At 40.5% G+C, this 26005-nt stretch overlaps 2 protein-coding genes across 4 annotated transcripts in view; one reads left to right on the top strand and one right to left on the bottom strand.

Annotated features, from left to right (window-relative positions):
- Positions 1 to 5334, top strand: part of HEXB (hexosaminidase subunit beta) — an 18296-nt gene extending 12962 nt beyond the window's left edge. The window contains exons 11-14 of the mRNA XM_065861066.2: positions 133 to 307; positions 1123 to 1213; positions 1427 to 1531; positions 5001 to 5334. Of these exons, the coding sequence (XP_065717138.1) occupies positions 133 to 307; positions 1123 to 1213; positions 1427 to 1531; positions 5001 to 5064 (435 nt within the window). The 3' untranslated portion in view covers positions 5065 to 5334. The remainder of the gene's footprint in view (positions 1 to 132; positions 308 to 1122; positions 1214 to 1426; positions 1532 to 5000) is intronic.
- On the bottom strand, positions 5331 to 25870 carry GFM2 (GTP dependent ribosome recycling factor mitochondrial 2). 3 transcript variants are annotated; one of them, XM_065861058.2, is made up of 22 exons: positions 24872 to 24962; positions 23811 to 23878; positions 23632 to 23720; positions 23023 to 23107; positions 21205 to 21250; positions 20096 to 20193; positions 18962 to 19087; positions 18481 to 18569; positions 17201 to 17289; positions 16906 to 16966; positions 16625 to 16810; positions 13802 to 13882; positions 12921 to 13069; positions 12255 to 12395; positions 12073 to 12172; positions 11120 to 11309; positions 9667 to 9743; positions 9024 to 9162; positions 8696 to 8881; positions 7172 to 7287; positions 6716 to 6898; positions 5331 to 6292 (listed from the first exon to the last, which is right to left on the bottom strand). In XM_065861058.2, exons 3-22 carry the CDS (start codon positions 23692 to 23694, stop codon positions 6164 to 6166), a joined length of 2334 nt encoding a protein of 777 aa, XP_065717130.1. In that variant the 5' UTR covers positions 23695 to 23720; positions 23811 to 23878; positions 24872 to 24962; the 3' UTR covers positions 5331 to 6163. The 3 variants fall into 3 exon arrangements, with proteins under 3 accessions (XP_065717130.1, XP_065717132.2, XP_065717131.2); XM_065861060.2 differs by lacking the exon at positions 23811 to 23878 and having other exon boundaries at positions 24872 to 25832; XM_065861059.2 differs by lacking the exons at positions 6716 to 6898; positions 23811 to 23878 and having other exon boundaries at positions 24872 to 25870.
- Positions 25871 to 26005: the final 135 nt, after the last annotated feature.

The raw sequence follows: 26005 nt of genomic DNA, 5'->3' as shown, positions 1-26005 counted from the left end.
AAAGGCAGATTCCAAAATGTTCCTCTTCAAAACAAAATACTCAGTTTTGAAATCCATCATCCTTTTTCCTGATAACAGCAGTTAGGATTGTCTTTAATGTTTTGGGTTTTTGTTTTGGTTTTCTCTTTTTAGCTGAAACCAGATACGGTAGTCGAAGTGTGGATGGAAAGAAACTATGCTTATGAACTGAGTAATGTCACTGGAGCTGGGTTCACTGCTATCCTGGCAGCTCCCTGGTACTTAGACTACATTAGTTACGGGCAAGACTGGAGGAAATACTACAGTGTTGAACCACTTAACTTCTCTGGTTTGTCATTTTTATATTCATGTTCTGTACATATAACTCTTTGGTTCATATTAAGGTGTAAATGGAAAGAATGAGGCTATTTAGAGTAGTTGTGCAGTCACTATGATCAGATAGCCTGTGATCAAAGGATTTTAATGTCAGCTAAATGTCTGGAAAATTCTAAAAATAAAAAAATGCAACTTTCAGTTTCTCACAGAGAAAAGTGTTATGTTCCTCAAGCATCTGGCACGCCTGGTGCCTGTGTAAGACAAGATACTGGACTAGGTGAACAGATGCATCATGCATTGGGGGCAGAGTAGTGCAAAATGGCTGTTTGCAAACAGACACTGAGTTCGTGTTAGCAAGTTTCTAGAGCATGGGACTGTTCTGGAACAAGACGTGTTCTCTCCTGCCTGAAGCTGACACAAGCTTGTTATGCTCTCCGTGGGGCTTTCATTTTGTGCAAGGTAGCTCAGCTGATCAGGGAAAACACCTGACTACAGCTTTTTCAAGGAGTGTTCTGTGTGTGATCGAATGAACAGTTTTAATCAGGACTGAAATCCCTGAGGAATGTCAGAAAGATATGGAATGTCTTCAGAGGATGAAAGGTAATATTCTTCCTCACAAAGGAGGGAAATGGGTTATCTGGGCAAAGGACCTGGTGCTTTTCACATGCAGTAAAAAGACTACCAAAAAGTTAGTGCTTAGGATAGATATTTTGTATGATAAAACAAACAAGTGAACATTAATCCTCTCTCAGTATTGGAAAATGAAATTGTTTATATACACACATCTTCTGGGCAAATAGAGATTCTAACTTTCTGCTTTGAATTCAGGGTCTGAAAAACAGAAAAAGCTTTTAATAGGTGGAGAAGCCTGCCTGTGGGGGGAATTTGTGGATGCAACTAACCTCACACCAAGATTATGGTATGAACTGCTTTATCTTTAGATTTTAGAAAGCTGGCTACAATGAGCATCAATTAATCCAACAGGACTGTATGTTAGTGGTAACAGTGCTCTGTACTGAACCTGAGCAGCTATAAAAATTGATGCTTCTGGAAATAAGACCTGTTATTAAAAACTTTCATCCAATTCTGGTTATAGACTCTACCTCCTCTAAAACTCGTTATATATTTACAGGCCTCGAGCAAGTGCTGTTGGGGAAAGACTCTGGAGCAGCAGGAATGTGACCAACTTGCAGGATGCCTATAGAAGACTGACAAATCATCGATGCCGCATGCTCCGGTGAGGTTAATAGCTGTAGTGAAGCTTGATTCTCCTGCCTTGTAACCAGCGTAGTTCAAGCCCTAAACTGCTGGCCTGCAAATGAAGGGAGGAGAGCTAGAAGTCCAACTGGACTATGTAAATGTCCTCCCATGTGTGTTTTTATCCTCAGAAGGGGAAGAACAGCTACATTAAGACAGGAGTTCTAGACAGTTCTGCAACTAACTCATTCACTTTCTTCAGTGAAATAGCAGAACTCATCTATGTATCTTTCCTCTAAAGGAAAAACTAACACCATTATTAACTTATGTCAGACAAAAAGGATATTAAAACAGATTTGGGAGGAGCACACATGGGAAAAAGATTTTTTTTTTTTAAGTTGTTGTTAATTATTCATTATAAATAATAGTTAAAACCTGGAGCAGGCAATCAAGTGGAGTTGTTTGCATGAGAGGTGAGGTTGAGTGAGCTATTCTTTCAGATATTACCTTAGTGTAGAACCTGAAAGGGGTAGATAAGGAGTCCCTGATAAAATTTAATTAATTTATGGCTACTGTAAACAAAGTCACTTCATAACATATTCTTCTCTGTAGTTATTTCCTAAAAAGTACCTAAACAAGTTACTGGTTAATTGTTGCTCATGCTGTCTTTGTATATTCAGTGTTGTAGAAATGGGCGATTTCTGAGTCTTAAGTCCAAGTTTGACTCCACTTTTAAAAGTATACAATCAGGAGAGCCTTTTAGGTATTTCTGAATGCTGCTGCAAAGTTGAACTGCAGCAAAAATGCAGCATGCTGTTCAGTTTCTCTACAAAGGTTTATGAAGATCATGGAAAATCCCATCTATTTCAAAGTAGGTACAGATTGGCTTTTTAGAGAACAAGGCACAGTGGCAGTCAGTCAGCACTCAAAAGTCTGCTCATGTTCCTGTAGATGTCTTAGCACATTTACCTGCCGGAATCACTGACTTTCAGCTTACAATGAAAACTAGCACTTTGGAGTTCTTCAGTCACTTGATTAATGAAAGTTTTAATTTTTGGGGTTTATTTCAAGCTGGCATTAAATAATGCTATAGTAAAATAGTTATATGTAAATTGCATTGTCTCCTTCGGCCATGAGAAAAATAGATGGATTGAGAGTTAACAAACGCATATTAAAAACAAGATTAAAGGACTTTTAAAACTTATGTCCTATCACTTAACAGGGTAGTGCATCTCTTGATGAGGCTCAAAGAAAGCACTGGTAGAACTGAACAGTGAAGTGTACCGTGGCTGTACCTCTAGGATTAAGGTTTTATGGTGAACTAAGCCGTGCTATTCCTGGACCTGGTTAGCTATTGCTGCATCTCCATCTTCTTCCTTAATGCTGGCTGCACAGCTGCACAGTGTATTGCTGCAGATGCCTGCAGATGCTTGGGTAGTGCTAGCATGAGAGATGCTTTGCGGGCTTATAAGCTTATGGTGAACAATTCCTGTTATAAACAGACTACCTCAATAAAAGGACATGTCTTCCTGAAAATGATTCCTTCTACGTAGGCCTTGAAGCAGAAAAACACCAGAGAAAACCATTGCCTTTCCCTTGATGAAATGAGCATTCCTTGGAGCTGCAGTTATGGTGCCTTTCATGTGTATGGGGCTTCCTTAGCATTGTGTGAACTCTAAGAGCTGATTTAATCAGTCAGGCTCTTGTAAAATCATAGAGTTTGGGCAAAGGACTACGTGCCTACTAACATTTTTATATATGGCATATACTGACTGTGGCAGTTGTACCAGTCCAAGGAGCCTTTGCAAGTAGAACAGCTTTGGCTTATTCTGCAGAAGGGCACCAGAGTGTGGGAAGGCATAGCTAGAACTTTGTAGCAGCTACATCAAGGTCAGTGGAAGAGCAGTAGCTCTGTCTGCCCAAGGCCGCTGCTGCTGAAATGAAAGCAGTAACTGCTATTTACATCTAAACCCAAATTGCAGAGAAATGGTGGTGGGAGAAGGGAAACAAACAGGTATATATTCCAGAGACCTAGACAGCAACCCTGTCTTTTACCAAAAGTAAGTCTTGCTTAGGGGCAAGCAGTAGTTCAGCTGAGCTACTTCACTATCCACTTTCTTCTGTAGTGGCTCTTAAGTGCAATTTAAGCAGCAGTATTTATTGTCTTCCAGTTCACTATAGCAGTACTACCTAGCGCTTAAGCATCCAAGAAGCAGAACTTTGACTACAACTACTTTACTTTAACTCTGAAACTATCTTAATGCACCACCATAAGCTTAGAGATTCATTTATTTGTTTTTAAAGCCACACTAGGACTGAATAATTTATGTTAGTGTAGCTGGAAAAAGTCATGTTCACTAAAACTGGCTCCCCCACAAAATAAATAAAAATGACCTAATTAGAGCTACATATAAAGGAAACTGGGCAGTCACCAACCACATGAAGATTAACAGGGGCGAGTACCAGATCTTGTACCTGGGACACAGCAACCCTGGCTCTACATACAGACTGAGGGATGAGATGCTGGAAAGCAGCTCTGTGGAGAAGGATGGCGAGTTGAACATGAGTCACATGCCCTGGCAGCCAAGAGGGCAACCGTGTCCTGGGTGCATCCAGCACAGCATTGCCAGCCCGGCAGGGAGGTGATTGTCCCGCTCTGCTCTGCACTGGTGCAGCCTCACCCGGAGCACTGTGTGCAGGTCTGGGCAACATGGGGTAAAAAGGATATAAAGCTACTGGAATATCCAGAAGAGGGCTATGAAGTTGAGAAGGGTTTGGAGAGGCAGCCGTATGAGGAGCAGCTAAAGTCACTTGGCTTGTTCAGCCTGGAGGAGACTGAGGGGAGACCTCATCATGGCTACAGCTTCCTAACAAGGGGAGGAGGAGGGGCAGGTGCTGAGCTCTTCTCTCTGGTAATCAATCAGTGACAGAATCTGAGGGAATGGCAGGAAGATGTGCCAGGGGAGGTTCAGGTTGGACATTAGGAAAAGGTTCTTCCCCCAGGGGGTGGTGGAGCACTGAACAGCCTGCCCAGGGAGGCGTCACAACCCCAAGCCTGACAGTGCTCAAGAAGAGACCGGACAACACCCTCAGACACATGGTGTGAACTGTGGCGTTGTCCTGTGCAGGGACAGGAGTTGGACTCAATGATCCATGTGGGTCCCTTCCAACTCAGGATGTTCTATGATACATTGGGGAGGGAGCGGGGTGTGCAGTGTGCAAATGTCAACTTTTCAGTAAAACCAGTAGATTTTGCAGAAGATAAAGACAACTAGCCCCTGAATATTTCAACCTGCTTTCCAATATTGTGTTACATCTAATTGAAATTGAGAACTGTACTTAAGTGCAATGGTTGAATAGGGCCCCTTTTCACTCCCTCTATAGTCCCTCTGTTATTTCTTGGATGTATGTTTGTTTACACAAAAATGAAAATAAGAGTGCCTATATCTCTCTTCCTGCCTATCAACCAGTCTGGTGTTTGATAATCACATTCCACTTTGTTTCAACAGCCGTGGCATAGCAGCCGAACCTGTGTTTGTTGGATACTGTGCCCATGAAGCAAGAGGGCAGTAACTGCTGCAAAGACTCATTGCCAACAACCTGAAGTGCCTCAGGGATATGAATATATGTACATGCAGTTTGATCTTGAACAAACACTTAGAATTTTCACTTTTAAAATAAAGTTATTTGACATTCTTGTTGGAGCAAAAATTGGGGATTTTAGTTTTTATTAGAAATAAGGGTTCTTCACTGTGAAATCCTGTAACTTGATACCACAGTTACCAATTCCAGTTTCCTTACATTGTAAAGTTGAGGCAAAAATAAAGACACTATTTAAATAAAGAGCAATCCATCTTTTTTATTTCAAAGTATCTTATCCTTTGCTTCTTTTCTATGTGACCAGATAATTGCAAATCAGGACTGACTTGTAACACATGGCAAATCAGACCCATTACAGCTTAAATCACAAATTGCTAAAGGTCCAAAACGAAATCCCCCTTAACGTGCTCTGAGATGGTAGGTTGAGATCACTGTCCTGGCAGAACTCTGCCTTTCTTATATTTTTTGCCCAGATCTCACTCAATTTGCAGAAGCATCCAGTCCACAAACTTTCTAAAGCAAACTTAGGCAGAAGTTACACCCAGTCCTGTATTCTTGTTTAAATTACTTTCTAGTAATACAGGAAATAATGCTTACAGTTGTACAGGTAAAAATACTCATTAACCATATTATTCAGCTGAAAACAAGATACAGACTGCCAAAACTGTAAGGTTGTTTCATTTATAGACATAACCTTCACAAGCTTTACTTACTAAGGTAAGAAACGGTCCTAATTGCGCATTAAGGTGCACTTAGTGCTCATTTACATGAAGAGGATTTGCATCACTTCTCATTGCAGATTATCTGTAAGATAAGAATTTGTAAAGCAGCAACCTGCAGTTACATCTCTGGTTCAGCTGCTTTAAATTATAAGGCTGTGCAAGAAGAACACAGTCTCTTGAACCTTCCCTTGGACATTTAAAAAGCACAGTCTGTTTCTACAGCTGATAATTCATCATTTACCACAAGCCAGTTGATCCCAGAAGGACATACTGGTGTACATACATAGGCTCCTGCAAATATTTAACAGGGAGGACAGAAAATAGCTTGATTGTTTCACAGAGTAAAGCGATCACACCAGCCCCATCCTCCTCTGAAGAAGCGCACTCTGCTCTTGACTGTTCAGGGCTTGGTAACTGGCGAGCTCCAATGTGAAGGTTGCTGAGCCTGATGTTAGAGAACGCAGAACTGTTGAGTAGCCCTGGACAGAATGGAGAACACGTGTCACTCAATTTAGGATAAAGGGAAGATAAGTTAGCACAGAAAGCAGCTTAAGTCACGGAGAGAGTCAGAAGTATACTGCAAAATACTACTGAATGTTTCAATATTACTGAATTAAAAGTGCAATACATGTATAAGTCAGTCAACCCAATAATATACTTTTAAAAAACCTTCTCTGTAAAACCTTTTTTAGTAGTATTTACTACTTCTCTGACTTGCAGTTGAAAATGTGCTGGCTTAACACTCTGGATCAAGCAGAAAACCACTGCGCTTGCTTCAGACCTCCAATAATCAAAATTTTAAAAATCCATTCCAAACTTATTCATAAGAACAGAAAAAGTGAACTGAAGCCTAATTATTTTTAAGCATATAAAAAAAAGATCAGATTTGCATTTTCACATACCATGGTTTCTGCTAGTGGAACAGCAGCAACCACAACTCTGTTATCTTGACGACTCTGGATTTCCCGAATGCTGCCCCTCCGCTGTGCAAGGTCCGCAAGTGCTGCACTGAGGTGATCTTCGCTTACTGTGATTTCTAGGTTCATCAGGGGCTCCAGTATTTGTATACCTGCTTTTTTCAAAGCCTACGTGGAAGGGGAGTTATGTTGAGTTTCTGTTGGTTTTTTTGTGTTTTGTTTGGTTCTGATTTTTAATCTGGTTGTTTTGGTTTGGGCTTTTCAGAAAATTGACATAAGTACTTCCATATCTCCAGCTAACACTGCATCTCAAATTCTCTACTTCCAAAAGCTATAAAGCCCCAGCAAGGCCATTATGCTCTCATATATATATGCACATATATTTTCCCATTAGTATATCATGCTACTGTGTTCTACAACAGCTTTACAATCCCACTGTACCTTTTGCATGCAACGAGAGACACAGGCTGATACCATTGTGTGGGAGGTGTCAGGATGCACCGTCAGTGATTGCACTGTCACATCTATATCCTGAACTGGGAATCCAAGCAAGGGTCCTAGGAAAAGAAGAGAAAAAGGGAAAAACACACTTGTTTTTCAGAATATTAAGACACATGCCAAAAAGTTTCAGGATTAATATGGAACTTCTCACTTTCCCCTGTCATTCCCCTTTCTCCCCCCTACTGGTTGTGTTCCTCATTCTGTGGTTTTGTCATTGCCTTGCTTTGCCAAGAGACAAAGGAATGCAGACTCACACTTTCTTATTCTCTCCACAAAAAGCACAGATAATTTTCAAAACCAGAAGTTCCTGAGTGTGCTCATCCATACAATCATTGCCAAGTTATGTTTTTTCAAAACATTATAGTATTTAAACTCGTCTATTGAAACAAAACCTCATTTGAAAAAGTACTGAAACCTTTTGTTCAACCTGAAGCCAGAATAACTTCTCTACTTTCCCCTCCAACACATTGTGATCACAGCAAAGCCCGATACTGACCAACCACCAAAACTGCAGCATTAACGCAGTTCCATGAGGGATAAATCACAACTGGTGTCATTGGTAGGTTACTGCCCTCCAGCCCAGGACTCTCAACCAGATCGAAAACCAGACTGGATGGGAGGCCTGAAGTATTTGAGAAAAAAAACACACATAGCTTTTTTCCTACAGAGAACATGGCCGAATTTTATTTTTTTTTAAGCACTGAATGCTAAGAATTTTATGCTGTAGACAGCACAGTTCTGAAGTGTCTTCAAGGAGCATGAAGAAGGCACACAGCCAAGACTCATTCCACAGCCAGAGATGAGAGAGGCTTTCCAACTCCACACAGCAACATGGAAAAAACACCTCATGCTGCTTCTTTTAGAGCAATTCTCATTTATCAATCCACTCACTGCCTCGTAATTTTACTGCGAGGGAGAGTTCTTTGGCCGTACGTTATTAAATAATTTGTATTTTTAAGCAAAATGAAAGGATAGTTTTAGTTCTTTAGAAAGCCTTTATTTTGCAATTAGGTAAAGGTTTTTTATAGTTTACTTTCATGGATTTAACATATTTGAAAATCCAAAAAAAAGTATCAGTAACTCTAATAGAAGTGTGGTATGTATATGCTGCCTCCAAAACCACTTCTGCCACATCACTGTTGTCTACACGACATCATCAAGTAAACACCTGATCTCTTATACCAGATTAAAAAACAAACGAAGAGGACGCCAAGCTCTCTGGTGAGTCACTTAGAATAAATCAACCTTAAAACCAAAGGCATGCTGACTTCTCTTCCTGGCATAGGGAAAGGGGTGTCTGGCAATTCTTGTAGTTAGAGAATTTTCAGAATTTTCCTTTGCATCTAATGTTAATATGTACTATATTTTAGTTTTCAAACTAGCAAGGAGTTTTCCTCCTAGAAACATTAAATTGCTTCTTAGAGAAATGTCAGACCAGTATAGCTGTTGTAGCACTTCCTTTACCTTGAATGCATGAATTCATTATTCCATTTTCTATAGCTTCTTGGAGTTCTTTGGGTAGCACTTCAATGACACTCGCAGCATACTCGATGGCAGGTTTTGTTGTTGCTCTCTCTCCTAACCTGGGCCTCACCTCTAACTCCGCAGTTACACAGTGTCGTTTATCTCCTACTGTTTTGTCCAAAACATCTGAAGAAACAAAAAATTAAAACGAAGCAAGTATCAGGGATAAAATTAATACATAAAGTTCATTTAAAAGTTACAAGTTCATTTAAAGTAAGTAAAGCTGCAAAACCAGACACAAGATGTTCCTTCCATTCACTCATTTTACCTGTAGCTTGGGCAGCATTTAGGATGGTTTCTCTATAGGCTATTTGAAGGGGTCCCAAATAAGTCTCAATTCCATATTCACGTTTGATTCGGTCATGAATGATCTCTATGTGTAGTTCTCCCATGCCACAGAGAATAGTCTAGTAAGAAGACAGTTGAGAGAGAAGAGGAACAATATGCAAAACTCAGGTTTGAATACAAACTGTTTAATCAAGATCTTGCATGCTCTAAATTAATAGTCTTTCAGAAATATTTTGAATTCTAAGGAGCCTAGAGAGAAAAGAGGACTGCTTTAGATCATCTGACATAAACACCATGTAAGTGAGAGGGTAATTACCACTGCTGTGACCACTATAAAAAAGGTCATCTTACATTATCTTCAAGACTATATAATTCAAACTTTTAAAATACAGAACTGTCAAAAACATGCAGAGCACTGGATGACTTCCTCTACACTGTAAAGCACAAGTGCACAAGGCTCCATTTTAGTTTGATGCACAGAACTTTGTACATACACGATACAAACACTGAGAGTCCTTTTATTCAAGAAAATCTCAATATGTAAATGACTTAACTGAAGGGCGATCTTGGCAGTTCTAAAACAAAGCTTGGTTACAATGCAGACAAAATAAGATTCATCTTACTTGTCCCGTGTCAGGATCGAGCTTCACTTTTAAACTTGGATCTTCACGCTGAAGGCAGCTCAATGCGTTATCCAAGTCTGCACATAAGTATCAAACATTATATCTAGAGACTTCAGTAATTTGAGAATCACAATGAATGTCTATACATCACATTCCTCACAAGGTCAAATCTTATTCTCAGAAGGAATCAAAAGGACCCTAGAGAAGCACACATTTTGGCAAACAAAGTCAACTCAAATTACAAGCAACTTGCAACTTCTGATTCTCTCCAACAAATTAACTGCACACTACTGAGTGCTTATTTAATTATTAAAAATACCATTTTAAGAGTGATGTTTTGTACTTGTATGAAGACAGAATGTAAATGTATGTATTTGTACTTGTATGAAGACTTCATCAAGTCAGTAAAAAGTACTGCTTCCCTTTTACAGATAAGAAAAAATTGTCAACTAACTCTCCTATGATTTACCTAAATATTTCAAGATAAGTTCAACATTAAAAGGTTCAAATACAATTTTATTTTTCTGATTCCCCATTATCTTAACTGCTGAGGAAAGCAGCTGAGACTGCATTTATCTACCTCATAGTCTCTGGGGAAAAAAACAAAGAAACAAAACAAAAACCACAAAACAAAGCACACACAAAACACAATCACAAACAAAAAACCCACAAAAACCCCCATACTACAAAACATCCAACCCACCAAAAACAAGGAACACCTTAAAACCCAGTTGCCCAGCCTACAGACCTGTTGCTCCAAATCTGCCTTCCATGTTGCTGCATTCCATCACAATACACTGGCACTTATCCTTCCTCACGCTCACCCCCAACCACGCTCAGCTTTGTTGGAATGAACATACTGAGTTTTAAGTAAGTATTTACAAAACGAGTCAAATAACCAGGCTCTCTGGTACAGACTATTGTGAAAGACAGTAAGATTACAGGTCATACTGCACGGGTGAACCCTAACTAGGCGCACAGAAGTCTTGGTAAATGAAGACTTTAAACCACAGAGTAAAAATGCGAGTGCTGACTGAAAAAAAACCCACCTTGTTTCAAGGTCATTTGTACTTGGGACACTACGTACAGCACATCAGTGTGACTGCAGCAAAACTAAGCATGACGGTATGAAACAAAAGTTTCATCTCTTCTTTCAAAATTAAGAACCGCCACTTTTCTAGACACAAAAACCAGAAAAGTACTACTACTAGTACTGCTTGATGTGGTAATAGTAAAGAATACTGACAATCACAATCTAAAATACATCATCTGTGCAAAACACCAAAAAGGGTCTTATTAGATCACTGACTGCTAAATTTGTGCAACTCAGTCATGACAACCAGGTGTACTTCAACTAGGGACAAGCCTTGTTCCTTACATAGGAGAATATGGTTATGCCTAAATATCTCATTTGTAGAATACCTTGTCGTATTCTTAGGTAGCTACGTTGTACCTTGTTGTTTGGCCATTGAAGGGGGTTCAATTGTACAGAAGAAGACGGGGTCAGGGACCTCAACACCTGCCAGCAGAAGGCTCTCTGCATCACTAGCAGATCTCTTTTGTCCCAGAGCATCCCTTCCAGCCCGGCGTGCTGCAGCTGCTGCTGAAGCCTTTGAGGACACTATGGTATCTCCAGTGGCACTCTGTAGATCAACAAGCAGAGGAGGGAACATGAAAAACAAAACAAAAAACTAACAATACAAACCCTGACTCTTTCTCTTCCTCAAAACCTCCCATGCTAATCTCCACTTATTTACTTATTTATAAACAGTTACTGTAACTGTTCACTTCAAAGATAATAACTAAAATCATCTGGAAGAAGAAAAGCTGCTCAAATTTAGACTAACATTTCTTTGTTCAGTTCACTGCATTTTAAATCTAACTTGAGATAAAAAGCCACAAAGAACAATATTGTTAAATGAAAATTTGCTTATGCATACCTAAGTTGGTTACATTTTAGAAAACTCTGTGCAAATTATGCAGCCTGTTCAGACAATAAAACACTCAATTAGTAACATAATACAAGCAAGCATGAAACCAACTTATTTGAACTTAAGTTAAATTGTAACTTTGGGTACCTTATATGGAACATGACTCCCCTTCCCCAAAGGAGGTCCCTCCATGGCATTACATTGTATTTTAAGAGTTACAGTATAAATGGAAGCTCAGAACTCTATTAAAATGCACTTTAAGTTATCAGTCCTTTCCATGTAATCAGCACAGCATCTCACAGGTCAATTACTGACATTTGTACATTGTAATATTTCATTTTAGGAGGAAGTACCTCAAACAAAGCAAGTTTACATATGTCACAATAATCAAGAACATACCTGAGATATAATATCACAGAAGTAGAAAGCACACTAGTAAAACAAGCTCCCTTATAGAATAAGCGTTTTCCATTACCTGCTTCAACCCAACAGTAAGGGCAATGTTGCCAGGCATTAGTGATGGTATTTCAATTTGCTGATCAGCAAAAGGCAGGAGCAGCCGGCTCATTCTCTCCCTGAAAATGAAATTCTTGTGTTACTTAGGACTTTTAACAGATATTCCAACGCTCTGATAAACCACACCTCTATCTTACTCACGTGCAACTTTTGTTAATATTATATACAGCTGACTGGGGTTTCAGTGAACCTGAGTAAACACGAACAAAAACAAGTGGTCCACGAGATTTATCATGGAGAACTTTGAATGCTAGGGCACACAGGTCATCCTTGTACCACTGTCTGCAAAATAGAAAAGCACAACAAAAAGCATACTTGTGGGATTAATCCACTCAAGCTCACATTTACCTAAATTTCCAGTCATTTAAGAAAAAGCATAATTTCTTATTGTAACATTAATAGAGGCAGGTTTTTAAAAATCATAATTTATGCCAAAAAATATTAACCTAAGCAGTTCCAGCTCCAGCAGGATATGTGAGGTGTCATGTGACTCAGACAATACTAAAGATGATCCCTAGACCCAATTTTTTTAAATGGCAATATCCTCAGGTTAAAAATACACTAGAAGTCTAAGGTGCAAGTTTGACAGCTGGGAGATAAATGCACACAACTCAAGTAGTACTGACCTAAGCAGGCTCAGTACTTAAGTGTATTTTTATGTCTGCTCATCTTTCTTGTTATTTAATACCTAAAAGCAGTAAACATTTATAAAGACATGAATGCTTTGTTGATATTTTTTATTTTCTCCTTTTATGCTTTTCTACTTATTTTTCCTTTTTCCTGACCCTTTTTTCTCCTTGTACTTACAGAAACTCATATGAACGCTCATTAGGTGCGGGCAAGTACATAGTGATAGCATCCAGTAAAGGCTGCACTCCTTTATTCTTCAATGCACTGCCACAGAGCACAGGTACCGCTTTCTGAGCTAGCGTGACTCTGCGGATAGCAGACCGTAACTGCAAAAACATAATTATTTTCTGTTAACATGGGAACTACAATTTAGCCTTAGATTGCACTCCAGCTATCAGATATTGCTAACAAATCCCCAAAAGAAAAGTATGTTTGCAAATATAACATCACTCATCCAAACTCCTTTCACTGTTTTAATGAGCTCCAAACCAGAAACCCAAATGTTCAGATCCTAAAACAGAAGACACTGCTTTTAAGATTTCTAAGCATTTCATGCAGATCTGCAGCTGTTCTTGTTCTTTTTCTAACAGTCTTTTAAATTCAGAATGTTGCACTTTACCTCTTTCAATATGTAGTGTCTGAAGATCCAACCAATTCACAGCAGTTGAGATGCTGCTACTTCTGTTAGTAAGAATCAGCAGCTCAGACACAAACTGCACTCAGTCTACACGGAAATTCCATTCTCCTTTCCCTAAACTCTTTTGCAGCAGTCTAACTCTCAAAAAAACCTCTTGTTGCACAAAGGTGCCATATTTTTAAGGTTGTGCCTAGCATGTCTGAGAATCATAGCTAGTGCATTATCATACAAAATTCACACTGAGCTTGAATATACTTTGTCCTAAATTCACAGTACTGTATATTCACTACAGAAGCTGGTGTGATTTTTTTTCTGATAAAAAAAGCACATCTGCAAAATCATAATATGCATGTACCAAAGAAGCAAAAACCCAGCCTTTCAGAGTAATAGCTAGTTATAAATAATGAAATGTAAAAATTACCTTGTCAAGTGGTATTAAATCAAAATTTTCACTATATTCTCCTAGAACCAGTTCAGCAAACTCATCATCCAGATCTGCAACCTTCAACAGAATACTTCTTTACTATTTGGCATATACAAATTTCAAAGAGCAGTCACAAATCTCAGTTATTTAGGATATATGGTTAAATAGAGCAGGAACAAAGAATAAACTCACACCACAGAAAATCATGAAAATGAAGGTTTCAAGAAAGGACAAGGGAAAAAAATCAACTTATAAAGCAGCTGTCAGGCAAAACATCAGTAGGAGAAAGAGTGCTTGTACAAAAATCTGCAGCCATATAGTGACAGCCATGAAGAGTAAAACTGAGTATATTTCAGATCGACAAACAAGGCGAAGTCTGAAGTAAGCAGCAAGTAACCTTTGCGAGCCAGCAGGTATACAGCTGGGAAAAACAGACAAACCTTCAGGGTTTTTTGACCTTCATCATGTCAAAGGCTTGTAGGTCCAAGAGCCCATCTGTGTTTTCAAAGTGGACCATTTAGCTTGACAAGTCAACTACTCTTTAAACCTTGTCTCACGTGTAAGCTTGCACTGTCAAAGACTCAGGACACTGTAAGTGCAAGAAGACACTTCGGCCCTTCTACAGGTTACAACAGCCATTGACCAAATACTGAAATGTCTAATCAAGCCAATAACTAAAACATAACGGATAAAGGGAAGTGTTCATTTAATTTAGTAAAAGCAAAGTGTGCAAGATGGCTGGTATTGAAACTACTAAATTTTACAGTGTTTCTGATATGTAGTATTAATAGGACAGAAAGTATGTAAAAATATTTTATCAACACAGGTTATCTCAGTTATCACACTACTGGTCCAGCCCTTCCTGCTCCAGGAAGAACCCAGAAACCAAAGTGAAAAACCCTAACACTGTTCTTACAAAGCTTTATATCTGACAATATTTTTCTTAAGATAAGAGGCTGAGTAATAACACCCCCATTTAAAACCTGGAAAATTTGAAAACTAGATTGTGTATGTTTTACTGGACCCAGAGCAATATAAAGTGGACCTCTCCAATCCTGACATTTCAAAGGAAACCAAAAGCCTAGCATCATCTGTTTATGCACTAGCACAATGTTACTCAGAGCTGTATGGAGGGCACGCATGCCAGAAAAACAGAGTGATATCTGAGATAAACACAGTTGTTAACCTCCCGTATTTTTTTTATAAAAGTATGCATTCAAATGTAATGACTATTACACTTAAAAATTATAGAAAGCAAACTGAATGTAAAAAAAAAAAAAACCAAAAAACCAAAAAAACCAAACCACAAGTCTTTACTTGGAGAGAAGACTTGCTTAGAGTCTCTACTGCAACCTTCTCTTCCAATATTATTACACAAAACAATGTGGGACTTTAAAACACCGAGGGTGAGAAAAAAACCACTTCAGACAAACTATTTCAAAATATTCTGCACTGCTCAACAGGGAAATTATTCTTTTACTTCCATTAATTCTTCTGTTCCTCACCCCTTCTAAACTGTCATCTGTGCAAAATCTGGAATCAAGTAGATCAAATTTCTATTATCTTTCTTAGCTTCACAGTATAACAGACTATTTTAAATAAATATTTATAGTTTTTTTTTCTTTATCTCTTCCCATGGATTTTTGATAGATCTGGAACAAGATTTAGAGTGGGATTCAGCTGCCTCAAATACAGTAATTAGTGCCACTTTCACCAGCCTGCACCATCCCATCCAGCTTCTAGCAGCCACTCTGGAAGGGTATGGGTATCCTGCAGGTTCTGGGTCACATCTGCCAGACTCCTATCACTGTCCCAATAATCTTTCAGCATCCAAGACAGTACAAGATGTCAGCCAACCAAATTTAGCATCTGCTTTCTTCAGTTCCTTATTGATAAAACAGGGAGTACTTCCCATTTTATGCATGTACTGTACAGCCAGGGAGTCTGTCTCTTTATATTCAGCATGTTTTGTTGTCTCATATTAGTGTTTCCAATGTGCATTAACCATCTTTGACAGATGGAAAAAAAGCGAAGAAAATCTGAAATTAGTTCAATGAGGACAAATGCAGAGTCTTGCACCTGGGACAGAACAAATCCATACGCTGATACAGTGGGGATCAACTAGTTAGGAAAGAGGTCTTCAGAAGTCACCCAGAAGGTCCTGCTGGTCCAGTGAGCACAGTCAGCAGCATCCCTGTGCAGTGACAAAGGCTAACTGCATACTGGGCTCTATCAGCAAGAGCACAGCCAGTGGATCTGGGCAAGTGGTTAGTACCCTCTCCCCTGCACTTGTGAAGCTGCACGTAAAACACTCTGCTTTTAGGATCCCCAGTACAAGAGAGGCTAACAAACTGTAGGAAGTCCAGTGGAAAACCACTAAGAGCAGCAGGAGGCCCAGAGAGATGGGTTTGTCTAACTTGGAGAGGCTATGGGAGGAACACTGTCCCTCACTACCTGAAATGGTGACAGTAGTGGGCCTTCTTCAGGGAAAACAGATTCTTCTCAGAGGTACACAAGGAAAGGACAAGTGGTGGTGTCATAGGTTGACACATGGTAAATGCCTGCTGGACAAAAAATAATGTCTCACTACAGCAATGATGAAGCACTGGGACAGGCTATCTAGGCAGACTGCAACCTCCATCCTTAGAGACTTGAAAATTCAACTGAACAAGGCCTGAGCATCCTGATCTAAAGTGGAATTTAGCCCTGCTTTGAGCAGGTCACTGCAACAGCCACCTCCAGAGGCCTCATTCAGCCTATTTTTTCTACTGTTTTAAATAACAGTTTTAAATATATTATGTATTTACTTTAGAACTTTACTTGTTCTATTAAGGTATTTCTGGCATCCTGGACTTCTTGGAACAGGCTGGGATCATCAGCCTCCAGCAGTGGCTTTTGCTCAAAATTTTTTCCATCATCCAAATGAGAAGTAGGTTTCCAAATAATTTGTTCCTTAGTCACAACATCAACCAGTCCTCTGAAGGTCTTGGCTTCCCCAATGGGCAACTGAAAATAGAATGGAGATTTTAGACAGCTGCAAAAAATTAAGGAAGGAGTTCTATTCAAAAGAAAGCAAATAAACATTTCAATTCTATGCTTACCTGTAAAAGCAAAGGTTTTGTCTTCAACTTTTGTTCGATACTCTCAACAGCATATGTGAAACTATATTAAAACAACAGATACTAAGTTACACAAAACTTATACAGTAAAATAGGTTTACCTTTCCTTATTTACTGCAAAAATCACTCCTAAAATTGCACAAAAATATGAATCTGCATAATCAAAGATGTATTTAGTGAGTATTCACATAATTATCTTGCTCTGTGCATAACAGAACATCTTTAGTAGATACATTCTCTTACAAAGATTTTAGCAATGATTAAATTAACTTAATACCTTGCCCTGTTTTTGTCCATCTTGTTCAAAAAGCATATTCGTGGTATCTGATGTTTGTTCGCTTGTCTCCACACTGTCAGAGTTTGGGCCTAAAGCAGAATACAAAATGGAAACATGAGTGCCGACAGCTGAACTATACACTCCCCAATACTGCTGAGGAATTAAGTTCCGAGCACAGATCTGTGCTGAATGTGTTGTAACAATCCTGATTCCGGCAGCACAGATTAACTTCACAAGCAGCTTTGTCTCATCTGCTCTCTCAGCTGTCATCATTCCCCATCCACCACTAAGGGCACAGAGGCATATGGGCAAAGGAACATGGAGAGAAACTAAGCGTTACAGAGGATATATATGGAAAAAATTCAGTAATGCAGTGACTTAAGACTTTATTGCCAATTTCTGTAAGCACAAACAGACAAGCTTTTCTCTGGCTACACATGCAACACTAAAAAATCCTGCAGTTTTGCTAGTAAACTATGTACTGCTGAGCCATTTATGATATGTGTTTTTATTGGAAAGTTAAAACAGGTATATATGGAAATCAGTTCAGATTCAGGAACAGTCTCTTACTAATAAATGGAAATAATGCAATAATTTCCTACACAGTTTTAGAAAAAACACAACCAGATCTAATTGTTTTGTTGATGGGGGCAGGGGCTGTTACTCAGTTCAGGTTCATACATGATGGCACCTAAATGCTTTCCAATAGCATGTTAAATAATGGGATTCACACTGGTAAAGAGTTCTCTCATGCCTCATCTACGGAAAAAAAGTATGTCCCATGGAATACAGTGATTTTACAACAGGTAAATTTTCTACAGGACTGAACTATTCAAACATCTCATGCTGTGAAGTCAAATTGCAGCCTTCCTCCACCTTTTCTGCGCTATGCCCCAAAAGGCATGTTAAATAAGCTGTTGAGGAGGGAGAAGTTCTGGCTGAAAATTACTAATTTTCTACATGAAATCTGAAAATCAGAAATGATTTCCAGTGGTGGAGATAACCAGAAGAATTTACCTCAATGTTTGTAAAGTACAGTAACAAAACATAAAAAAAACCTCAGACATTAATGGGAATTCAACATATTTGCACCTCATTCCCATGGAAATTGCTATATACTACAGGACTTGAACTTAAATGCTCAGCTTCCTGGCACTAAATTTTTATCAAAGTATCAAAAGAGATAATACAGAGCAACATTTCTAGACTATGATTATTATTATTCAGTCTGATTTAAGTCATTAGACAAAAAAAAATTAAAATCTACCAGTTATTTTTACCTCAACACCAGCTGAAGCATCAAACACTGCTACTGCTCCATCAAGGACTCTCAAACAACGCTCAACTTCCACTGTAAAGTCCACATGACCTAAAAAACAATCTTCCTTTTATACTGTCATAATTTGTACACGCAACATCAACAGGTCAAGACAATTTTTTTTTAAAATCATGTCAAAACAACCATATCTTCACCTGCAGAGAAATACACCCATCAGTCCTTGAAACACACAAGATTGTTACATTGCAATCCCCGAACTGAGAGCAATTTAGTTCGGAAATGTCTGAGCTCACTTTAAACAAGCTGGATTAGGCACCAGCAAGCAATAATCAGCCAAAGCTGAACACAGCTCAGTATAGGCCTTTTTACTGCCACAATCAAACCAGTTAAACATTGCACCATATTTAAAATGAAGACTTAGGTTCTATGATAGTCAACCACTATTCTTCACCAATAATGCAAGTACTGCCAAAGCACAGTACCTGGGGTGTCAATTAGATTGATTCTGTAGTCCTTCCAGTCAAACGTAACAGCAGCAGACTGAATGGTAATGCCACGTTCTCGCTCTTGTACCATAAAATCTGTCACTGTGTCCCCATCATCAACATCTGTCAACAGGAAGCAGTATTACAGTTAGGTAGGTAAATAATTCAAAAGCTGAAATTGTCTCAGAATACAAAGAGATTTGGAAATACTGTCCCCTTTATATACGTGCATACTATAAAACTATCCTTTTTCAGAAAATTATTATATCAGCTAACTTACCCAGGCTCCCTTTCCAGGGAACGAATGTTCTGTAAGTCAAAGACAAGCATTTCCAACAACCTTTTTGTTGTTCTTAATCCTAGTAACACCACGAGAAACTTAAAAACCAAAGCCAAGTCCATGAGATCTGATGAGATGCATCTGCAGGTCCTGACAGAGCTGGCAGATGAGTTGCTAAGCCACTATCCCTCATATTTGAGAAATTGTGGCATTCCAGTGAGCTTTCTACTGACTGGAAAATAGAAAGCATAAGCCCCATTTTTTAAAAAGGAAAAAAGAAAGACCTGGGGAACTACAGGCCAGTCAGTCTCACCTCTGTGCCTGGCAGATCCTCCTGGAAATTACACTAATGCACATGGAAAACATGAAGGTGATTGGTGACAGCCAACACAGCTTCACCAAGGGCAAGTAGCACAAGTAGAGGCTGCTCTGACCCTTTTAATCTTGAAGAACCCTGTGAGATTTGTTGAAGCAAGGAATACTTTCTGCGGTATGACTTTCAAAAGAAATGGTTACTGTTTGTTAACCTGATTTTTTAAAGGTCAAAAGAGAAATGAAGAAACGGCTTTACCAGAATGGCCAATGAGCAACAAGCAAAACAAGGACAACCTCTAATTAAATGTTAAAACAAACCATAATTCACTAAAAGAAAACTAAGAACCAATGATCTCTCAAAGCACGACTGCCTTAGAAAGTAATATAATGTGCATTAAAATTTCATTATATTGCAGCACAGCTTTAGAACAACTGGCTTCCATGCCAAGTACTCCACCACCAACACTTAACTGGGTTGCATATTATTGTAGTCTATTAAAACTCTCAAAGCTACTAATACAAAAAGTGTTTCTAACCTCCAAGTGTTCTTATGTATCCAGAATAATACAGCATTCTCTCTGTTGTTGTTGTTTTCCCTGCATCAATGTGGGCCATAATGCCAATGTTTCGGATTCTGCATAAAATGAAAACATTGCCTTTACTGAGGTAATTTTTTTATTCAGTCATATTGTTATTTGCATAAACGATTAATATTCACAATGAACAGCACACCAGATGAATAACACTCTTCCTCTGTTGCATATCTGATACAGTGTACATTCCGATACTGAAGTACGTTAGCATGGAAATGGTGGATTTTCTTCATATCAGTAGTACTGAAGAGTTTTGGAACAGGTTTCCACACTTTATTTCAGGGCTCGGCCACTTCTTGGCCTCATCCTCACCCACCTGCCCTCCCCACAGACAGAACCCTCTCGTCCATCCCAGTCCCTAACCTCTGGCACCTGAAACAATCCCCCACACATATACATTTTATACCCAAATCTAGCATCCAAGTTCCCATGAAGCTTTCCATGATTCTCTTCAGCCAAATCTTCCTTTCTGAAGTACCTCACCCAGAGGCTTCCAAAACGGCTTCACTGGCTCTGTGCATCACAGGCTTGTGACCAGTCCCCAGATTCACCATTAATGCCAGCTGAACTCACCCTCAAGACGTAAGTGGTCTTCCAAGGGAACTTCACCCCCAAGCCACTCCTGTGGCAGCTCAGCACCTAAACACCTTGCCCTTCTCTAATTACTTGCCCCCTCACTACAAAGGCCTTCATCTAACAGGGCTGAGGGCTCCCATGAACACAAAGTACAGAGCACTGCCCACCGCAGGGGTCCAGGTGCAAGGACAACCCTTCACCCTTGTTCAGATGCCAGCAACCACCACAGATATGAAGCTTCCCTAAAAGACAGTTTTTGTTTCCCATGATGTAAAGAAAAGACAGTCCAAGACCTCTCAGACACCAACAGCCATTCTGTAATGAAATGTCAGAAGGTAAAAAGAAGGACTAAATTTAATTTAAAATGTGCGCATGAACTATGCTTGTGACGGGCACAGCAACAACCCAAGACTTGTTAACACATCAGCTGCTTTGACAGCTGGTTATATCCAAAAAAACAACCTAGCATGACATACCTGGATATATGAGGATTAATGACAGAACGCAGAGACTTAACATCTCCTGGAGACAAATAAAACAAAGTAACGATTTGTAAGACTGACCCCCAATATACAAATTAGAGATTTTAACAAAATAATATACAATTTTAAAAATTCACTAAAAACTTATTAAAAAAAAAGATTCAGAGTCACAACTCATGACAATTCATAATCTCTAGCACCCCAAATTTATAAAGATATGTATTTAACTTTCAATAAATCTCTCTTAAAACTCTTCAGAACAGCAGTAATTTAGAAACAATAGGAAAAAGACAGCACAAAAAAGTATTATCACTACACAAAAACCTTACCCTGCAGAAGCAGTAACAAAACATGCCACAATGCAAGACAACTGTAATGCTGACATTCATTTGAATTGGCTATTAGAGAACACATTTCAAAACTCATTTCTCCTTTAAACACTGAAGCTAAACAGCATAATTCTCAAGGAAAAAATGTAAACTGAACTACATTAAGAAAACAAAGGGCTAAGGAGTTTTAATAGCATATCTTTGAAAGAGATTTCCTCTCTCACACCCTATTTAGTTGGAAAATAAGCTGTCAAGCTAAATTTTTATGAAACCAATCCATCTGAGTTGTGTTTCATGAACTCACTTTCCTAGTACTTCAGTTTACCTCTGATATGCCAAACAGAATTCAATAATATTTTAACCAGCATTCCTTCACCATCTACAAATCATCCCTCTTACTACAGAGATATTAAAGAGGTACCTTATAGGTTAACATCTCGATATTAGCTGGTCTTAGGAGAAGCAAGGTAGCAGGCTGGTAATTCACCAACAACCACCACTACCCCAAATAAAAACTCCAACACTGCTTTTTTTCCCTCCAGTTTCTGAAATAACCCACAAAATAATGTCTGACATTTCTTGCTTGCCTAAGTTGCGGTATCTTCTCGCATACAGAATGAAGCCCTGCCTCCATGAGACATGCTGGGGTATTCGGCACAGCAAAATTGGGGATGAGTACAGCACAGAGCAAGGCCATCGCACAGACAACACAGAAACAGTAAGAGGTGGCAACAGAGACTGTGTCAATATCAGCAACTAAGAAGAGTATGTCTTCTTCTCAGGTATGTGACTACAGGTTAAAGATTTTTGCTAAGATACATAGTGCTGAACCCATTAACTTTTTTTTTTTTTAAAAGAAGTTGGATTACCCACCAATTACCAGTATTTTCTTCCCACCTCCACCTTGATGTAGAAAAAGCATGGAACAAGTGGCCCTGACTCCTGACACTACCTTATATCAATCAATTTCCATCCAATCTCAGCATAGCTACTAAAAAAACAGCAAAAAATCCTTTTAATTGAAATTTTGTTTTCCAACTATTTTATTCTTTTTGCTCTCTTTTATCCTGATTCTGCAAAGAAAATACACTAATGACAGCTTAAAACTTCTACTTAATCAGATTCCTGTCTTTCTCTCCTTGTCCAACACGCTGGCTATCATCAGTCACTTGACAACAAATTAACACCTCAGGTAACTGGACAGAGGTTACAGCGCACTTCACAGCTGGCCTGAGTTCCTGTATATCTGCATCTTTTATTTTTCATATTTTCTAAAAGCGTCATAGCATGGATCTACTGAGAACACAGCAGCAGAACAAAACACTTCTTTTCAGTCCTTGAACCTTTTAACTGCTCTGTTTGCACTTCTACACCAAATTTCACAAATAATGCTAAAATGAATACACTGAAAGACAATTTTAAAAGTATTATTACTCATTTTTAGAGTAATCCCTACTATTAAGAAAATAATTTAAACTTATACCTTGTGAAGAACTGAAGTGTCTTAGATTGTGGTTTTGTTGTGTCACACTTATGACTCGCATCTTTGTCTTTCTGAAGTACCCATACTTAAAAGAAAAAAATTCATACAGAAAATTTATCATTATAAATAATTACTTGTAGGTACATTTTTGCCAGTTGTAGGAAACTAACCTAAAAAAAAATCTACAAGAACTGATACTGTTGTTACGTATTTACCCAGGCTCCAAATATCAGCATTTGGAAGCAGAAGCATGAAGATGGCAGCACCGAGGTTTAAACCAAGTCCAATCCCAACATTATTTGGGAATTCTGGTAAAAATCTATTACAATACCAAAACGTGTTGCCACTAGCCACAATATTTTTAAATATGTCTAATGATTTTTTTAAATACTATAAATTTTCCAATGACAAATGTTAGGTAATCAAAATTACAGATAAGTAAAATGTTTCACATTCTGACTTACATGAAAGTCCAATACCAACATGAAAGTATGCGTTCTGTTTGGATACCAATTTTTAAAGGAAAGATTTTTTTTAAAGTTTACTCAGAGTAACCCAAGTACTTCTTTTCCTCACAGAGGAGCTACAAAAATTTAGGGAAAAGCTTACCTCACTGCAAAAACTTGATGACTTCAATGCATTTATTGGAAATTTCTTCATAATGCCCAACATTCTGCTCCTGTCTCTGAAGCTGTTCCCTGCCAAGATAAGTAAACATTGAACAATATGTTTATGAGAGAAAACAGGTAACTCTGCTACTTCCACATAAATCAATCATGAAACTTAACTGTTTCTCAAGTTAGATCAGGTTACTGTTTTTCAGGTTACTGCTTTGCAGGTTAAATCTGTGTCAGATCTGTAGAAATAATGTTATTAAGCCTTAAAAATGCACCATAAATGCATGGCCACAAACACCAAATATACTTCTCAAATAAATTTGCAAACAGTGAAACAGAAAAGTTAAGAAGAGAGTTTACACTCATGCTCAAATAAATTCTACAGTAAAGGTTACCAGTCACTGAAGGGTAAATAGCTCTTCTGATCTTGACAGAGGGAGGAGGGCAGGAAAAAGTACATATCCAGAACAAAAATAAAATATTAGCTTCTATAAATTCTCAAGCAAGGCCAAAACCACTGTGACACAAAGCCCAAGTGCAGACACTTCAAAAGCATTCCTGGCCAGCTGCTGCTTATCTAAGGAGCCACCAACATCCAACTCTGACGATTTCATGGGTTTGGAGGGGAAGCTGTATGAGGAGCAGCTAAAGTCATTTGGTTTGTTCAGCCTGGAGAAGACCCCATCATGGCTACAGCTTCTTCACAGGAGGAGGAGGAGGGGTGGGCGCTGAGCTCTTCCTCTGAAGATCAGCAACAGAACCCGAGGGAATGTCAGGAAGATGTGCCAGGGGAGGTTCAGGTTGGACATTAGGAAGAGGTTCTTCACCCAGAGGGTGCTGGAGCACTGGAGCAGGCTCCCCAGGGAAGCGTCACAGCCCCAAGCCTGACAAGTGTTCAAGAAGAGACTGGGCAACACCCTCAGACACATGGTGTGAACTGTGGGGTTGTCATATGCAGGGACAGGAGCTGGACTCGGTGATCCTTGTGGGTCCCTTCCAACTCAGGACATTCTGTGATTCTACGATTTACGCTCTGTGGCAAAGTTTCACAATAAGAGGAAAGAAGCCTGCAGACAGGCTCAAGCCCCTCATCCTCCGAGCCCAACGCCCGCGTTGTGGCGGCGCCGCCGCCGCGGAGCAGGAGGGAGGGCCGGGAGCGGTGCCCTCAGCGCCCGCCGCTGCCCAGAAGGCCGCTCCGCAAACCCACAGCGCCCTTCCGCCGCGCTACCCACCGCGGGGACGTCGCTCCGCCGGTCCCGCGTTATCTGCTGTCTCCAGATGAAGAGCCTCAGCAGGTCCGAGCCTCAGCTTGTGCCGCGAGTGCAGCCCCGGCTCCGGCTGGGACAGCCGCCATGCCTCCGGAAGGCGCCGTCCTCTTTCACGTCCCCAGGACCTCGTCGCCCCGGGTCCCGCCCTCACCGGACAAACCCAGGAGGCAAAAAGCGTTGCTCCGGCCTCTTTCTCTCCGTTTTTTCCCTGCTTCCGGCCCGCCAAGCGGCCGCGCAGCTCCCGGGAGACGCGCACCTGGACTCTCCGCCGGCAGGAACCAAAGCGCCGCGCGGAAGCGTTTCCAGCCGGGGCCGCTTCTCGCCCCGCCCGCTCTTTCCGCTGCGGAGGCGGCTGAGGGCCGGAGGGCTCAGCGGAGCGCGTGGGGACACCGCGGGGCCGCCGCCATGGTGGGAGCCGGGCCGGCGGGACGGGACGGGGCGGCAGGACGGGGGACGGGCCAGGGGTGACGGGCCAGGGGTGACAGCGGCCGGGCGGGCCCCGCCGCCCCGCGCTGAAGGCGCCCTCGCCGCCGTGCCGCGGGCCCGCTCGGGCCGCCGCCGCCTGTCCCAGCGGCGCCGGCGTTCGGGGGGGCCGCGTCCGGCGCTCACCGCGCTGCGTTGTGCCCACAGCCGCAGAACGAGCACATTGAGCTGCACCGCAAGCGCTATGGGTACCGGCTGGACTACCACGAGAGGAGGAGGAAGAAGGAGGGCCGCGAGGCGCACGAGCGGTCCCGGAAGGCCAAGAAGATGATCGGGCTGAAGGCCAAGCTGTACCACCGGCAGCGGCACAGCGAGAAGATACAGATGAAGAAGACGTGAGTTCCCGCTGCTGCTCAGGCGCCGTCCGGGCTGCCCGACATGTGCAAAATGAGACGTTAATACCGTTACAAAGAGCTGCGTGGCTCATAGGTTGTACTTTCGACTGGGGGTCCTGGTGGACAGCAGGATGACCATGAGCCAGCACTGTGCCCTTGTGGCCAGGAAGGCCAATGGCATCGGGGGTGTATTAGAAGGGGGGTGGTTACTAGGTCGAGACAGGTTCTCCTTCCCCTCTACTCTGCCCTGGTGAGACCACACCTGGAATATTGTGTCCAG

The sequence above is a fragment of the Patagioenas fasciata genome, chromosome Z (genome assembly GCF_037038585.1).
Source record: "Patagioenas fasciata isolate bPatFas1 chromosome Z, bPatFas1.hap1, whole genome shotgun sequence".
Taxonomy (NCBI): Eukaryota; Metazoa; Chordata; class Aves; order Columbiformes; family Columbidae; genus Patagioenas; species Patagioenas fasciata.
The sequence above is the reverse complement of the archived record's forward strand: the minus strand, read 5'-3'. Positions and strand labels throughout refer to the sequence as shown.